Source organism: Neoarius graeffei, chromosome 18 (assembly GCF_027579695.1).
Source record: "Neoarius graeffei isolate fNeoGra1 chromosome 18, fNeoGra1.pri, whole genome shotgun sequence".
In the NCBI taxonomy this organism is placed as follows: Eukaryota; Metazoa; Chordata; class Actinopteri; order Siluriformes; family Ariidae; genus Neoarius; species Neoarius graeffei.
The window spans coordinates 62,966,140-62,984,307 of NC_083586.1; the positions used below are offsets into that span (position 1 = coordinate 62,966,140).

Consider the following 18,168-nt stretch of genomic DNA (forward strand, 5'->3'; position numbering starts at 1 on the left):
TCATAGAGGACCAGAAGTTCACTGAGGTACTGTGGTGCGAGACCATTCAGTGCTTTAAAAGGTCAATAGTAGTATTTTATAATCAATATGAAATTTGATTGGGAGCCAATGCAGTGTGGATAAGACAGGGGTGATGGGGTCATATTTTCTAGTTCTTGTAAGGACTCTTGCTGCTGCATTTTGAACTAACTGGAGCTTGTTTATGCACTTATTGGAACATCCAGACAGTAAGGCATTACAATAATCCAACCTGGAGGTAACAAAAGCATGAACTAATTTTTCCACATCATGTAGTAACATTAAATTTCTTATCTTAGCAATATTTCTGAGATGATAGAAAGCTATCTGGGTAATGTTATCAATGTGAGTTTCAAATGAAAGACTGGGGTCAATAATCACTCCGAGGTCTTTTACTGCTGCATGTGAAGAAACAGAAAGGCCATCCAGAGTTACTGTGTAATCAGAAAACTTGCTTCTAGCTGTATGTGGTCCTAGTACAAGTACTTCAGTCTTGTCAGAGTTAAGCAGAAGGAAATTAGTTTTTTTCAATTGCTTACACACAAAACCTTTATATATTACACTATTTCTAAACTCTGTCACTCAAACTTCACAACTCCACCTCAAATCAGCAAAACCATAAACTAATTCTCAGCCTTGACACAGTTTTCAATTTAGCTATTCACTTTCTGCAAATTAATACACACAATTCTCTACCTAACACATGAAAATCTAACAGGAAGTAACTTGAGTTCCTATTTCAAACACAACCAATCAAAATGCCACACTTATTCATCAGTGCCTCAGACTATGCCCTCATATGTGCAAACAATAATTGCTTTAATGAACACCAACCAATCACTGCCTGTCATAGGCCTATAAATAGGGTAAAGGTCAAGTTATCAGTCTTGAACAATGGATAACAACAATGCAGAGAGAGCCAGGGGAGTCAGAGGAAGGCACAGAGGACAACGAGGAGTTCGGGTTCGTGGAGGACGCTTTGGAAGGGGAGCAGGAAGAGGACAAGGACGAGTTGAAGGAGGAAGGGATGAAGAACCAAGAAGAATAGTCTCTGATGAGATTAGGGCTACTCTGATTGATCACGTGATCAATCATGGGTTGACCATGAGAGAGGCTGGACTCAGAGTCCAGCCCAACTTGAGTCGATTTACAGTGGCGGCCATAATTCGAACTTTTCGAAATGAGAACAGGTATGCAACAATCAACAGTACTGTAATGTACATGTACATGTAATAGCCATTCCTGCATAGCTGTAAAATACATGTATATTATTGTAGCTCCAAGCATCCATTTTACTGCACTACACTGTATGAATGGTCACAGGGCAGTACAACCTTGACTTTATACAGCACTCTTACAGTACTACTGTATTTCTGAATTTTCTAGAGTGGAAAGACAACAGCATCATGGAGGATGAGGTCGTATATTTTCATAAGAGCAGGAGACCGCAATTGTGAATATGGTTTTGGCAAATAATGCCATTAGGTAGAATCCGTGAGATTCAAAATCATATTTTGGAAGACATCACCATATTCAACAATATTGATGCTGTTAGTCTATCTACGATACATCGGGTCCTCCAGAGGAATCAGTTACAGATGAAGCAGCTGTACAGGGTCCCATTTGAAAGGTCCTGTGACAGAGTCAAGAACCTGCGGCGCGACTATGTGGAGGTATGTACATAGCACTGCCAGTACATCAGACTTTCACCTGCTGAGACAGACTATTGTATTGTGCGTATCCTAATCTATTCTTTTGTCCAATACAGATCATTTTGGAGATGGATGCCCACCCCATCCTCCATGAATACATGTATGTGGATGAGGTGGGATTCAACCTCACAAAGTCAAGACAGAGGGGGAGAAACATCATTGGACAGAGGGCAGTTGTCAATGTCCCAGGTCAACATGGAGGAAATGTCACCTTGTGTGCCGCCATAACACAGAATGGTGTCCTGCACCACCATGCAACACTTGGCCCCTATAACACTGGTCATATCCGAACATTTTTGGACAATATTCATGATATTCTTGCTCCAAAGGAAGAGAATTCAGAACAGGCAAGATTTGTGGTTATATGGGATAATGTCAGTTTTCATCGCTCCCAGCTGGTCCAAAATTGATTTGTCAACCATCCCCATTTTTCTGTTGTCAACCTGCCTCCATATTCACCATTTCTTAACCCGATCGAAGAATTCTTCTCAACATGGCGTTGGAAAGTATATGATCATCGTCCCTATGCCCGCCTTACACTTCTTCAGGCAATAGAGGAAGCATGTGGTGACACTGATGTTGCTTCTATCCAAGGTTGGATACGCCACACAAGATGATTCTTTCCTCGATGTTTGGCAAGAGAAAATATAGCATGTGATGTTGATGAAATATTGTGGCCAGACCCAGCCCGGAGGAGAGCTTGATCCTAAATACACACCCAACTTGCTCTCCCCATCAACAAACACACACACACACACACACACTCTTTTTCATACATGTCGATTTTTTGGTTGCTGTATCACCATATGTGGTGGTTGGTGTACTTTGGTTTCTTTTTTTCTTATATGCTGTACAATACTGCATTCACAACAGCAACCGATTTATTCAAAAAATTTAATATTTTTGGTTCCAATATTGCTTGTGTTGACTTCTATTTGCATAATACTGTATTTTCATTCTTGTATAGCAATATATAAAAAAACAAAAACAAAAGAGCTTTAGGTTTAGAACAACAGTGTGCAAATGATATACACACGTATGTGATACTGTGGGAAATGTGTTTATGATGTGAGACAAATGCTTGCTTTTGAGGTGTGTTTAGAATATTCTGAATACTGTGTTTCATTTCGCAGGAGATAGGGCGCTTTTTGCATTTCGTGTGAGCAATAGTTGGATTTGTGTGTAAAGTTTTGAGAAAAAGACACACAGCTTTGAAAATGTGTGTAAGCAGTTGAAAATAATTGTAATAAGCATCCAGTGTCTAATGTCCTTTACATATTCCTCAATTCTATTAAGCTGGTGTCTCTCATCAGGTTTTGCAGAAACATACAACTGTGTGTCATCAGCATAACAGTGGAAACTAATGCAATGTTTAAAAATATCACCCAGTGGTAACATATATATCCATAACATGCACTGGGAACAGGTCTGACTTACTGCCGGCAATGCGAACCAGACTCCTGCTCCGTTCGTACAGGGACCGGACAGCCCTTAGCAAAGAGCCCCGAACCCCATACTCCCGAAGCACCCCCCACAGAATACCACGGGGGACACGGTCGAATGCCTTCTCCAGATCCACAAAGCACATGTGGACTGGTTGGGCAAACTCCCATGAACCCTCGAGCACCCTATGAAGGGTATAGAGCTGGTCCAGTGTTCCGCGACCAGGACGAAAACCGCATTGTTCCTCCTGGATCCGAGGTTCGACTATCGGTCGAATTCTCCTCTCCAGTACCCTGGAGTAAACTTTCCCTGGGAGGCTGAGAAGTGTGATTCCCCTATAATTCGAGCACACTCTCCGGTCCCCTTTCTTAAAAAGAGGGACCACCACCCCAGTCTGCCACTCCAGAGGCACTGTCCCCGACCGCCATGCGATGTTGCAGAGGCGTGTCAACCAAGACAGCCCCACAACATCCAGAGACTTGAGATACTCAGGGCGGATCTCATCCACCCCCGGTGCCTTGCCACCGAGGAGCTTGCAAACCACCTCAGTGACTTCGGCTTGGGTAATGGACGAGTCCACCTCTGAGTCATCAGCCTCAGTCTCCTCAGTGGAAGACATGACGGTGGGATTGAGGAGATCCTCAAAGTATTCCTTCCACTGCCCGACAATGTCCCCAGTCGAGGTCAACAGCTCCCCACCCGCACTGTAAACAGTGTTGGCAGAGTACTGCTTCCCCCTCCTGAGGTGCCGGACGGTTTGCCAGAATTTCTTCGAGGCCGACCGATAGTCCTTCTCCATGGCCTCCCCGAACTCCTCCCAGTTCCGAGTTTTTGCCTCCGCAACTGCCCGAGCTGCAGCACGCCTGGCCTGCCGATACCTGTCGGCTGCCTCAGGAGTCCCAGAGGTCAACATGGCCCGATAGGACTCCTTCTTCAGCTTGACGGCATCCCTTACTTCCGGTGTCCACCACCGGGTTCGGGGATTGCCGCCATGACAGGCACCGGAGACCTTGCGGCCACAGCTCTGAACAGCTGCGTCCACAATGGAGGTAGAGAACATGGTCCACTCAGACTCAATGTCCCCCGCCTCCCTCGGGAGCTGGGAAAAGCTCTCCCGGAGGTGGGAGTTAAAGACAGAATTTCTAGGCGCAGCCAGGGGCCGGAAGGAATCCTGTTTGGGACCCACAGGATTTCATCTCTGCTTTTTGCGGATGATGTTGTCCTGTTGGCTTCTTCAAACCAGGACCTTCAGCATGCACTGGGGCGGTTTGCAGTCGAGTGTGAAGCGGCTGGGATGAGAATCAGCACCTCCAAGTCCGAGGCCATGGTTCTCGACCGGAAAAGGGTGGCTTGCCCTCTCCAGGTTGGTGGAGAAGTCCTGCCTCAAGTGGAGGAGTTTAAGTATCTCGGGATCTTGTTCACGAGTGAGGGAAGGATGGAGCGTGAGATCGACAGGCGGATCGGTGCAGCCTCCGCAGTGATGCGGTCGCTTTACCGGTCCGTTGTGGTGAAGAAGGAGCTGAGCCAAAAGGCAAAGCTCTCAATTTACCGGTCGATCTACGTTCCGACTCTCACCTATGGTCATGAGCTTTGGGTAATGACAGAAAGAACAAGATCGCGGATACAAGCGGCTGAAATGAGTTTCCTTCGCAGGGTGGCTGGGCGCTCCCTTAGAGATAGGGTGAGAAGCACAGTCACTCGGGAGGAGCTCGGAGTAGAGCCGCTGCTCCTCCACATCGAGAGGAACCAGCTGAGGTGGCTCGGGCATCTTTTTCGGATGCCTCCTGGACGCCTCCCTGGGGAGGTGTTCCAGGCATGTCCCCCCGGGAGGAGGCCCCGGGGAAGACCCAGGACACGCTGGAGGGACTATGTTTCTCGGCTGGTCTGGGAACGCCTTGGTGTTCTTCCCGAGGAGCTGGCCGAGGTGTCTAGGGAAAGGGAAGTTTGGGCTTCCATGCTTAGACTGCTGCCTCCGCGACCCGGTCCTGGATAAGCGGAAGAAGACGAGACGAGACGAGACGGTAACATATATAAAGCACAAAGACAACCTGTGGGTTGTCTTTGGGAAACCTGGACGAAACTCATGCAGACACAGGAAGAACATGCAAACTCCATACAGAAAAGTCATGTTGACTGTGAGGTTCAAACCTGGAACCTTCTTGCCATGAGGGAACAGTGCTAACTACTGCACCACTGTGCCATCCCGCTAAGCACAGCAGGTAGCATTAATGCCTCACAGCTTCAGGATCAACCATGACACTGACAAGGATAAAGTACTGAATGTAATTTTCTAAAAGCTTATGGTCACCTCATTGTCCTTTCAGATGCACATTCAGATGCCAAAATGAATTTTACGAGATATATTCCTGGGCTGGGTGGCATGGTGATGTAGTGGTTAGCACTGTTGCCTCACAGCAAGAAGGTTCTGGGTTCGCAGCTCATGGCTGATGGGGGCCTTTCTACATGGAGAATTCTCCCTGTGTCTGTGTGGGTTTCCTCCAGGTGCTCCAGTTTCCCCCACAGTTCAAAGACATGCAGAGTAGGTAAAATACCCGGCCGGTGGGGTTGTACAAGCTAGTGCATACTTAGCGCCGATCCCGAGCCCGGACAGATTGAGGAGGGTCATGTCAGAAAGGACATCTGGTGAAAAACCTATGCACAACAGATCTGCTGTGGTGGCCTTTAATGGGAGCAGCTAGAAGAAGATATATTCCTGGGACGAATTTTGCAGAGCAGGACTGGAGCAGAAAGACATTCATGGAAGCAAATGGCACACGAGATACCTCCAGTTTCTCCATGAGATTTTTGATGGTACTTTGTTCAAACAGTTTTTATCTCATGATTTTTTTTCCAGCTTGCTGCTCTGGTTGGCTGCAGCTCTGGTTAAAATTTACACCACATGATATCTCATGAAACATGGCTGATGATGAAAAAAGCTTGATAAGCAAACTGGCTCTTTACTTAGTGTTATACTTTACAACTGGCACATTTGTGTCCTTACAAAACCTTCTAAATTTGATGTGTTTGGGAAGAATATTTTCACCTGTCAAAATGTGCTTGATGGCCTCATCACGTCGGTGCACACCAACTTCCTCCCACTGGTTGGTGGCATCTAGGTAGTGTGTGGCAATAAGGGGTAGTGTCATAAAGATCATGTTTTGCTCTCCACAGCCATGGGGCTGTACGATCAGACGTCCCATGAAGTTTCCACTGATAGCCTGCTCGATTGTCTGGCTCACCTCCTGACCTGAAGGGAAATATACGAAGAGTTAGGTGGGGTTTACATTAGACCGTATCAGCGGATCATCAGATTAACATTTTTAAAATAATTAGTGTGCACACAGCAACACCAATACACGATTCGCGTGCACACAGCAATGCCAATACACGGATACGTTCGGCTCCACAGGCATCCTGCACTCCAAATCACTCCGCCCTAAACAGCGAGTGCCCTCTGGAGGGTGCGCACTCCGGCCCTGCGCAGCTCACAGAGCGCGCGAGTGAAGTGCACAAGCAATGATTCGGGACTGAGCCGCTGTGTGTGTGATCCCAGCGCATATCACTTACCACTTGCAAGTGGAAAGATGGCAAGCCTAAAGACAATCATAACTACACAATGGGCAGTATTTGCATCAGTATTTGCAGTATTTTCACACTTTTATACTCTTTAATGAAAGGTGATACAAGTCGGAAGTCTGCGCCGTTTTTCAGCAGTCGCGGCACATGACCAACGCCAGCGAATCAGGAAGGTGGATGTCACAGTGACGTTGTCCAATGACGACGCCAGCTAGAGCTCAGCACAGTGTATCCGCGTATTCTCAATGTTTACACAGCACCGGACCAGACATGATCTAGATTGAATACGTGGACCCTGGCGGATTCCCATTTCCCGGCGTTTCCAGGCGTTTTAATGTAAACGGACAGTGCATCCGCGAAGAAAACGAGACAGATACGGTCTAATGTAAACTTGGCCTTAGGTAGTTGTTCGGATGGATAAGCTGAAGCTGATGCAGCGAACACTATTGTTATTCATGGTGCAGACAACATTACTATGTATTAGGACATACTCACACTAGGAATTAATGCCTTGTAACACTTCTGACAGTGATTGTTCCCTTCCCCACTCCCCTACAGGGCTGCACTCATATTGCACATTCATGTTCTGGTCCGAAGTGCACTTATGTCATCACAATGCAGCTTTACTCGATGACTACACTTTGCATTCCTCAATACGGTGAGAACCAGACCCGTTATTAACCCTAATATTCTCCCATGAATTGAATAGTGCACACTATAGCATTCAGGTTTCGTGCGGTTAGTGAACACACCGTGTACAAGCCCAAATGAACCACGCCCGAGTGCACCTCTTCCAAGCAGGCTAAGTAAACCGCACCTGAGCATAGTATACAGCGATCACACTAATCAAATGAACCGGACTTTAGGGGTCAAATGCACTATAATACGGATCACCTAGTGTGAGTTCACCCTTATACTATCTACCTAAGGTCTTACAAGGAAAGAGGGAAAAATACAAAAGTATCCAATTACAAAATCATCGTTGGAGGTGGACTATGAGCATTTCCAACCCTGGGTTCATCATAAACTAGCTAAAAAGCTGCATAGAAAAGGTAGCAGAAAGGAGAAGAGAATGGTGTTATGGAGAATGTACAATTAATGTCTACTCGCATATTAAGTGCCAGTATGCATCTTAAGTTAGTATTATCTAGGGGTGTCACGATTCGGTTTGGTTAATCGAAAATCGAATCGGTAGCAGTACGATTCGATTTCGATTCGTCATACTTCAATTTCGATTCGATTCATGAATTACCTTACATCCCAAGTCTCCCAGAACTTCCGGGAGTCTCCTGCATATTGATAGAAGCGAGCAAGAGCGTGCGCGCGCAACATTAAGGTCTGCATCACGCATCTTAGAATGTGCGTGCACGAGGGAGACTGTGTGCCTGTTCATGTAGCGCATGCCAGACAAAGAGCATCCTGATTGGGTTACTCAGCAAAATAAGCCAATCAGCTTTTAGTGTGGGCGGGCTTTTATCCCTTTTCTCGAGGACCGACCGGCATAGCAGAGAGAGAGCGCGCGCGCCCCAAAAAACCAAAGTACAAACCCCACTTCAGCTCAGATTACACAAAAGAGTCTCCCTGTCTAATAAGGGTAGAAAATAATGACAGTTTCGCGCGATGTACTGTTTGCAGCAGTGGTTTCAGCATTGCCCATGGTGGCTTAAATGATTGTAAAGGACATGTTGAGGTGAGGAGCGTCATTTCATGTGGATTATAGGTCTACAACAGGCTGTCATGAAAAGACCAAACTTATTGAAGATTTCCGTAAAGTAACAATGTATGAATATACATCATATATATCAAATACACGTCATATATAAGTGTGTATCTTTTTATAAATGAGGTTAGCTTGTCTAATGTAGCATGTTGGGGAGAATCATAGTATCATATCTATATTTCTGATAAAATTTTAGGTATGATACCGTGTATAACTCTCCTACTTATTGCTCATTTCATTATTTTGAGTTAATGTTGACTGTTGACTGAAAATTTTACCTTTGTGTAACAGTTTTCAAATTAAAGTGAAACTAGTCAAAGTACATAATTTCTTACTTGTTTATCAACTTAAAGTGAATCGAATCGAAAAGAATCGAATCGAGTACTAATAATCGATAATCGTATCGAATCGAAGAGTGAGTGAATCGTGACACCCCTAGTATTATCTTAAAAAAATTTAAAGCATAAGACTCGCAAAAAACATCAGCATGCTGGTGACTTAATTGTGTTCGCTACGGTGAGACTGTACCATTACCAAGAATCCCTGGTCAAACCCCATCATAATTGCCAAGCCTCATCTCAGCTTCTTAGGCAAATTGCCCATTGTCCCCTGCTGTAGTGCTTTACAAGGCTAATCAATTAACCACACACATAATATTTCTAGCATGCACATTGCCCAAACTGGTCTAACGTGGGTACAGGACTAAAATATCCTCTGCTCTTCACCTGGCCCTGACACATCTGCACAAGAAAGACCTTGACATGAGAATGCTGATCACGGGCTTGAGCTCGATTTTAAAGACCATCTGACTAACGTTTCTTCAAGTAGTCAGAATTGTCAGCTGAACTTCCAGTACTACTATCCTGAGCACTTATTCTTCACAGGACTGTGTGCTCAGCTGGTTGCTTTTTACACTGTTGGATTCTTAAAGTCAGAAGGTGTCACTGTACACTCAGGCTACGTTCACACTGCAGGCTGAAGTGACTCAAATCCGATCTTTTCGCCCATATGTGACCTGTATCCGATCTTTTATTGACAATATGAACGACACAGATCTGATTTTTTCAAATCCGACCCAGGCCGTTTGGATATGTGGTCCTAATTCCGATTCCTATCCGCTCTTTTCATATGCGACTTCAGTCTGAACCGCCAGGTCGCATTCATCCGACTTACACGTCATCAACAAGCCACAAACGTCACTATTCTGCGCTGAAGTAGGCGGCGGGTCTCTCAAAAAAAGTTACAACAACATGGTGCATAATCACGGGCGCAGATAGAGGGTGGGACTCGTCCCACCCAGATTTAAATTCACCTCGCTCGGTCCCCCCCACTTATAGGGAGGAAAAAACGTCTATGCTGTCTTTCTTTGCATAAGGCAAACCTCACGGAAAAATCAAAAGACTAATTACCATCCGGTTTATTGAGGTGCACAGCAGTACAGACATAGTTGCAACAGTTCACATAAAACAAAACAAAGACTGATATTCGGTTGGTTGAGCTGCGCAGACTGCACAGGTTGCGAGCTCGAGCTTGGTTGCTATGGTAACCCACAACAAGTTTGACAGGCATATCGGGGTTGGGGTTGGTTTGCTGGCAGCTTTGTCCCCCCCAGTTTTTTGTCCCCCCCAGTTCAAAAAACGTATCTGCGCCCCTGCACATGACATCAATGCGAGGGACGCTTCGGGCTGTGAAGGTTCTGAATCTTCTCAGTGGAAGGACGCAGAGGTTAGGGATCTGATTTCCATTTGGGGGGGATACAACTATTCAAGCTAGATTGGATGGGTCATACCGCAACCGGGCGGTTTTACTTCCGTAAACACTGGCCATGCTCACTGCGTCTGACGTCGTCGTATTCTGCAATGCGCATGTGGAACACTTTTAGGTTGCTTTTCGTTCATACTGAGGATCACATACAAGTCGCATATACTTGTTAATGTGAACGACCTCACAAAAAAATCGGATTTCACAAAAAAATCGGAATTGAGCATTAAGCCTTGCAGTGTGAACGTAGCGTCAGAGCGCCACTGTGGAGACAAGATCACCAGTATCTGCTGATATACCATGATACAGTACAACTGTGATTCTTAAGGCAACAATTCAGTGTTTGTCAATGCCCCTGTATCTGCTATCATGTGATGTGATATGCTTCATTTTAGATATGCTATTAGTTTATGATTATTGTGTCAGTCCAGTTCAGTGATTGCCTTTTAAATCTACGCAACAATCTAAATCATCCAAGTGGTAAGTGTCATGGTAGCACCAAAGGGTGCAGAACTACACTACCCACTAGCCCCAGAACATCACATGTCTCACTAATATCTCACTCTCACTTGTCTTGTTATACTCACTATCCCCCCCCATCAGATCATGCTTATGGTTCTTGTTTTCACAGTTTTGCTTGTTTTGTTTCTACTTCACATAATAATCTAGAAGGAGCCCTACGATGATCTGGCGACTTGTCCAGGGTGTATCCTGCCTCTCGCCCATAGTCAGCTGGGATAGGCTCCGTCTTGCCCGTGACCGTGTACAGGATAAACGTTTACAGGTAATGGATGGATGGACAATAATCTAGAAGGGCACTCAGTAGAGTGGATACCTCCTCCAGGCCACATATTTGGATTTGCATCAAAATCTAAGCAATTGTTCCTTGACCCATGGATCACCTTTCCTCCAAATTTAATCAAAATCCATTCACTACTTTTTGATTTACATTGGGAACAAACAAATGAACAAACAAACAAACAAACAAACAAACAGAGGTGAAACCATAACCTCCTCCAACAAAGTTGGCAAAGGTAATTATCTGCACTTGCATCTGTCTCCATCCATCTCCATTCCCTGACAGTAAGCAGTAGAATCTGTTTAAAAAAAATTATTTGGCTCATAAAATTCATTCAACTATCAGTGAGATTGCACCATGGACTATGTAGTGGGACTTGACAAAAAAAAAAAAAAGTTTTTTTTTCCTGGATGTTAAACCTACTTCTCTGCCAGCCAACTACGAATACAAATAGCTCAGACATCCCTGTAACACCTTCTTAGAGCTATAACTTTCTGATTACTGGAAAAAAAATGGTACTGCAAGAGTTTGTCCATGACTGCCAAGCTTCATAGCAAATTTTTTTTTTTGCATCTATTCCCCTATATACAGTATGAGTTTATGTCTGGGATGAAAATAAAAATGGCCCTTAGTTAACAAAACCTGCTGATATTGATGTGTTTGAGTGTCTTCTTACCAGACACAAAGATGTAAGTGTGTGAAGGAGTGTTTGGAACCTGCCCGTTTGGTATATTGGTCCTCAATTGCACAACTTGAACACCACCTTTTATTCCAAAAAACACAAAAAGAACAAGAAAATTGAGTGAAGTGGAAACTGAAAATCGAAAACCAGTATGTGCAGAAAAAATGCTGACAAAAAAGGAGAAATAACACAAAGTGCTTCCTGTTGATTAAGTATAGAATAGATAAAACCTCACCAGCTACTTTAGAGGGATTTAGTTCCAAATTTTGTTCTGGGACTTCAGTTAGCACACCTTCAGACTGAGTGAGATAAAAAGAATGTTTCAGATCTCATGTTGATGGACATTTAAGTATTACATTGGACTTATAACATTTATTTTTATATAAAGTTTAATCACATCTGTCAGTAAACCAGTTGGTGAAGAGCTGACTACAAACATGGACAGCTCAAACTACAATTCCCAGAACACACAGCGACCTCTGTCTCCCGCCTTCTAACACACAGCTGACATCCATTTCCTCATCACCTGCCCCTGCATATCAACACCAGTCACACAAGCACTCAACGCAAAGTATCATTCCGGTTCACCGATCATACCAAGCCTTGTTATCTTTCTGACTGCCTTTCTACTATTCTGACCTTTGAAAGTGTTTCTCGTTTCCTCGATCTCTGTTTACCTCTGATATTCTATTTGCTGATTGCCTGACCCTAGTGTGTTTACTGACCTTGATTCCTGTCTCTCGATTTGGCTTGGTTCGCTATTCTTAAGCTGTCTTCCGCTGCACAAACAGTACATCCGTAAGTGCCTGCGTACTCAAAGGATACTTCGCCATCATGGATGTAGCAGAGGATCAAAAGCAGATGGATCTCAATGCCCAGGGGTGACTGCTCTGAGAACACCAACAGATGCTCACCCATCTCAACACCAGGATGGTGCAGCTAATGACGGTTATGTCGCAGGCCCTGCTAGCACGCACCAAATCTCCTCCTCGCCCAGCGTTGCAACTCCCTGCACCGGAAAAGTTTGCTTGCAACCCCGCCACATGTAAGGGCTTCTTGCTACAATGCTCTTTGTATTTCGCCACTGTGCCGGATATCCTGGAAGAGCATATAATTGCTAAGTTTCTGTCTCTCCTCTCCAGCAAAGCACTCCGCTGGGCTACGGTTGTCTGAAACAAAGGTGGAAAGCCAACGGGTTCATATGAACTCTTTCTCTCCTTCTTCAGGAAGGTTTTTGACCAACCCAGCACTCAAAGCTGTCTTTCGCCAGGGGTTGCGCCCTGAGATCCTCAGTGAGCTGGCATGCAGGGATGAGAACCTATCGTTGGATGCCTTGATTGAACTGGCTATACATCTGGATCAGCTGTTGAAACACCGGCCTTCGCTCCTCACAGATAAGAAACCAAACCCACCTCCAGAGGACCACAAACCCATGGAACTCTCTCGCTCACAGTTGTCCTGCACTGAGAGTGCCAGATGGCGTAAAGAGGGTTTGTGTTACAACTGTGGGAGCACCGATCACCACCTCCAGCGCTGTCCAGTTCGACCTGTCTGGAGAACCTCCACTGAGAGATCCACTTCCTCCCCAAGTCCGGTGAGAACGCTCCACTCTAAGTCCTTCAAAATCCCCGTATTACTGAAGTTGGCATCTTCCACTCATATGCTGTCCGCCTTCATAGATTCAGGAGCAGAGGGGAACTTCATCAGCAAAGCTCTCTTACAGGAGTTCCACCTGCCAGTCACCTCTCTGCAAAGCGTGCTTAGCATCTGGACCATCGACGGCAGACCCATAGGCCTGGTTACTTCCTGGACACAGCCACTTCAAATGTAAGTAGGAACCCTTCATCATGAATTGATATCCTTGTATGTCACGACCACTGATCACCAGGATATCATCCTTGGCTACCCCTGGTTACAACTGCATGACCCCCTCATCTCCTTGCAGAACAAGGAGATACTCCAGTGGTCACCTATGTGCTTCCAGAGCTGCGCCTCTCATCCTCAACTCATCGTCTCCTCTACCTCAGTAGAGAGCCCACTTCCAGCCTCCATGGACAATGTTCCTGAATGCTACCAGGGTCTTTCTGAGGTCTTCAGTAAGGGGAAGGCCTGTGGACTACCACCGCATAGACCATGTGACTGTACCATCGAACTGGTACCGGGCACAGCACCACCACAAGGGGGCATCTACCCCCTTTCCCAGAAAGAACACGCTGCCATGGAGGAATACATCCAAGAAGCTCTCAAACAAGGTTACATCCGGCCGTCAAAATCTCCTGCCTCAGCCGGCTTCTTCTTTGTAGGGAAATGAGGAGGTGGACTACGACCCTGCACTGACTATCGAGGGCTAAATGAGGTCACCATCAAGTACCCATATCCTCTCTCACTGGTACCAGCAGCTCTGGAGCAACTCAGATCGGCCAAGATCTTTTCCAAGCTGGATCTCAGAAGTGCCTACAGTTTGATCCGGATTAAAAAAAGGTGATTAGTGGAAGACAGCGTTCAGTACAACCACTGGTCACTTCAAATACCGGGTCATGCCGTATGGACTACCTTCAGCTTTCAGCGTGTTCCAAAGTTTCATCAATGACATACTGTGGGACATGCTGGGAAAGTACATCATCACATACATGGATGACATCTTGATTTACTCCCCAGATTTCCAGTCATCAAAGCCACATCAGAGCCGTACTAAAACGGCTGCTTCAAAACCAGTTCTACATCAACACCAAGAAGTGCGAATTCCACCTAGACAAGATCCCCTTCTTGGGCTACATCAGCTCAGAAGGAGTCAGTATGGATTCAGCCAAAGTCTTGGCCATCACCTCATGGCCACAACCCAAGTCAGTCAAAGACCTCCAGAAGTTTCTAGATTTCGCCAACTTCTACCGCTAATTCATCAGGAACTTCAACACCTTGGCCTCACCTTTGACCACCCTCCTGAAAACGGGGCCCAAGTGCCTTAGGTGGAATCCTCAGGCAGAAGAAGCTTACAACCAGCTTAAGGCTGCATTCACGTTGGTTCCCATTCTCCAACATCCAGACACCACAAAGCCATTTGTCGTAGAGGTGGATGCCTCTGACACAGGAGTCGGAGCCATCCTTTCCCAACAATTTGGAGAAAGGCCAAAACTACACCCAGTGGCCTTTTTCTCCAAAAAGCTTACCCCTGCCGAGAGGAACTATGACATGGGCAATCGTGGGCTGCTGGCCATCAAGCTAGCCCTAGAAGAGTGGTGACACTGGCTGGAGGGAGCAACTCACCCGTTCACCATCTTAACCGACCACAAGAACCTAGAGTATCTCAAGAAGGTCAAGATGCTGAATCCATGTCAGGTCAGGTGGGCACTATTCTTTACCTGGTTTAACTTCTCTATCTCCTTCTGACCAGGGTCCAAGAACACTAAAGCGGATGCTCTGTCTTGGGCTGTAGATCCGTCACCCAGAGACACAGAACCCCAACCCATCATTCCACCCCAACATTTCATCCAATCCATCACATGGGATTTGGACAGCGAAATTCATAAATCTCAACCTCAGACTACTCCCAGCAACATCCCACCTGGCCTTCTCTTTGTGCCCACACATCTATGCATTAAACTCATCACCTGGGCACACTCCTCTCCTGCCACTGGTCACCCCAACAGCTATCGCACCTACCAAATGCTGAAGAATAGGTACTGGTGGGACAACATGTTGACCGAGATCAACCGTTTTGTCGCTTCTTGTTCCAACTGCACACAAGCCAAGGTTCCCCGAGCTCCTCCGGCCAGCAAACTTATGCCTCTACCTGTCCCACAGCGACCATGGCCACACTTGGTGATCAACTTCAGCACAGACCTTCCTGCATCCCAAAACAACACCACAATCATGGTCACCATAGACCGGTTCTTGAAGGCCTTGAGGCTCATCCCTCTTCTGGGCATTCCCACTGCTGCCCAAACAGTGGAACTCCTGTATCAGCAAGTCTTCTGCTACTACAGCATCCCTGAGGACATCGTAAGTGACCGAGGTCCTCAGTTCATATACAAGTTCTGGTCATGCTTCATGGAGAGACTGGGAGTGTCTGTTAGCCTCACGTCAGGTTACCACCCCCAGTCCAATGGGCAGGTAGAGCAGGCCAAACAGGAGATCGTCTGCTTCCTATGCATGTACTGCATGTGCAACCAGGGGGACTGGGCATGTTTCCTGCCATGGGCCAAATATGCTCAGAACTCACTGAAGCATTCTACGACTCAGCTAACACCATTCCAGTGCATACTCGGCTACTAACCACCCTTGTTCCCCTGGGACGACACACCCAGTCAAGTCCAGGCAGTCAGTGAATGGTTCAAACACAGCCAAACTGTTTGGGAGGAGGTTCACCAGCGACTTGAAATTGTCTGCATGAAATACAAAGCCTATGCCGATTGTCATAGAAGAGAGACCCCCACGTACCTTCCGGGAGATCGAGGATGGGTGGTAACAAAGAACCTACGAGGGACACAAACCTGTAAGAAGCTCCAGCCACATTACATCGGATCCTTCAAGGTACTACGGTGCATCAATGATGTCTCTTACCGACTAGAACTTCCACTGCACAGCAGAATCTCTCCCACTTTTTGCGTATTCAATCTTAAACCCATCATTCCAGGTCCACTCTCTGAGAACACACCCGCTCTAGACCATTCCTCTTTGAACCTCAACGGAGAACCCATCTACCAGGTCAACAAGATCCTCAACTCCAGGCGAAGAGGTGGTCAGATCGAGTACCTGGTAGATTGGGAAGTATACAGGCCGGAGGAACAGAGTTGGGTAAAGTCCAAATACATCCTTCACCCACTGCTCAAGCAGGATTTCCATACTCAGCATCCCAGCAAACCAGCACCTAGAGGTCAAGGATGCCCCCAGAAGACTTTAGCTCCCGGACGTACCGTCTTGGGGGGGCTCTGTCAGTAAACCCACTGGTGAAGAGCTGACTACAAACATGGACAGCTCAAACTACAACTCCCAGAACACACAGCACCCTCTGTCTCCTGCTTTCTAACACACAGCTGACATCCATTTCCTCATCACCTGCTCCTGCATATAAACGCCAGTCACACAAGCGCTCAGTGCAAAGTATCGTTCCGGTTCACTGAGCATACCAAGCCTTGTTATCTCTATGACTGCCTTTCTACCATTCTGACCTTTGCTAGTGTTTCTTGTTTCCTTGATCTCTGTTTACCTCTGATATTCTGTTTGCTGATCCTCCGACCCTAATGCGTTTACTGACCTTGATTCCTGTCTCTTGATTTGGCTTGGTTTGCTATTCTTAAGCTGTCTTTCACTGCACATACATCCGTAAGTGCCTGCATACTCACAACATTTATCAGAAAGCTCATGCAAGTTCATTTTTATCATTACATATAACCAATATTGCAGGTTTTTACAAATCTGCTGACACTCACCACTACTTTCAGGGTTTTTCTTACACCATCAGAGAATCCTCCCACAGCCAGCACCTCTATCTGGTGGTCCCCTGCTTTCATTGGAATAATTACATATGGGACAGATCTGGTAGATTGACGCGCAATGTTAACTATGGTTTTGTATTTTTTCTTTTTGCTGGCTGCACTGCAAACATTCTCTGTCTCAAGGAATTCCACACGCACCTGGAAAGGACAGGAAGTCAGACATCAAGATCAGGACAAAACTTATGTTAACTTGTTAAGAAGCAGGCATTAGTGTGAGATATGAAGTGAATCACGTGGCTGAACTTGGGTGGCATGGTGGTGTAGTGGTTAGCACTGTTGCCTCACAGCAAGAAAGTTCTGGGTTTGAGCCTTTCTGTGTGGAGTTTGCATGTTCTCCCCATGTTTGTGTGGGTTTCCTCTGGTTGCTCCGGTTTCCCCCACAGACCAAAGACATGCAGGTTAGGCTAACTGGAGGCTCTAAATTGACCGTAGGTGTGAATGTTTTTTTGTCTCTATGTGTCAGCCCTGTGATGGTTTGGCGACTTGTCCAGGGTGTACCCCGCCTCTCACCCCTAGTCAGCTGGGATAGGCTCCATCTTGCCCATGACCCTGCACAGGATAAGTGGTTAGAGATAATGGATGGATGGATGGATTATGTGGCTGAACTTCAAACAATTTCATTCATGCAGCTTCTGTAAATATTTTATGCCAGTCAGGGTGGTGGTGGATCCAGATCCTGTCCTGGGAATGCTGGGTATGAGGCAGAAATAGACTCTGGGTTTGATATCAGTCCATAGCAGCACATGGGTACACATGGGGGAGGGGATTTAGCATAGCCAGTCAACCAACTGGGAATGTTCTTGGGAGGTGGGAGGTAACCAGAGAACCTACATAAAGCCCATGTGGTAGAACATGTGCAGAAACTCCAAACAGACCTTAATCTGAGCTCAGGATGAAATTGAGAACCCTAGAGCTGTGAGACAGCAACACTACATGCTACACCAACCTGTTGCTATGAGCTG

General features: G+C 46.1%; 1 protein-coding gene across 1 annotated transcript in view; it reads right to left on the bottom strand.

Annotated features, from left to right (window-relative positions):
• LOC132866438 (complement C3-like) overlaps positions 1–18,168 on the bottom strand; it is a 107,748-nt gene that overhangs the window by 48,456 nt on the left and 41,124 nt on the right. Inside the window, exons 21-24 of the mRNA XM_060899198.1 lie at positions 17,141–17,344; positions 11,947–12,010; positions 11,706–11,792; positions 6,217–6,420 (exon numbers count right to left, since the gene is read on the bottom strand). Of these exons, the coding sequence (XP_060755181.1) occupies positions 6,217–6,420; positions 11,706–11,792; positions 11,947–12,010; positions 17,141–17,344 (559 nt within the window). The remainder of the gene's footprint in view (positions 1–6,216; positions 6,421–11,705; positions 11,793–11,946; positions 12,011–17,140; positions 17,345–18,168) is intronic.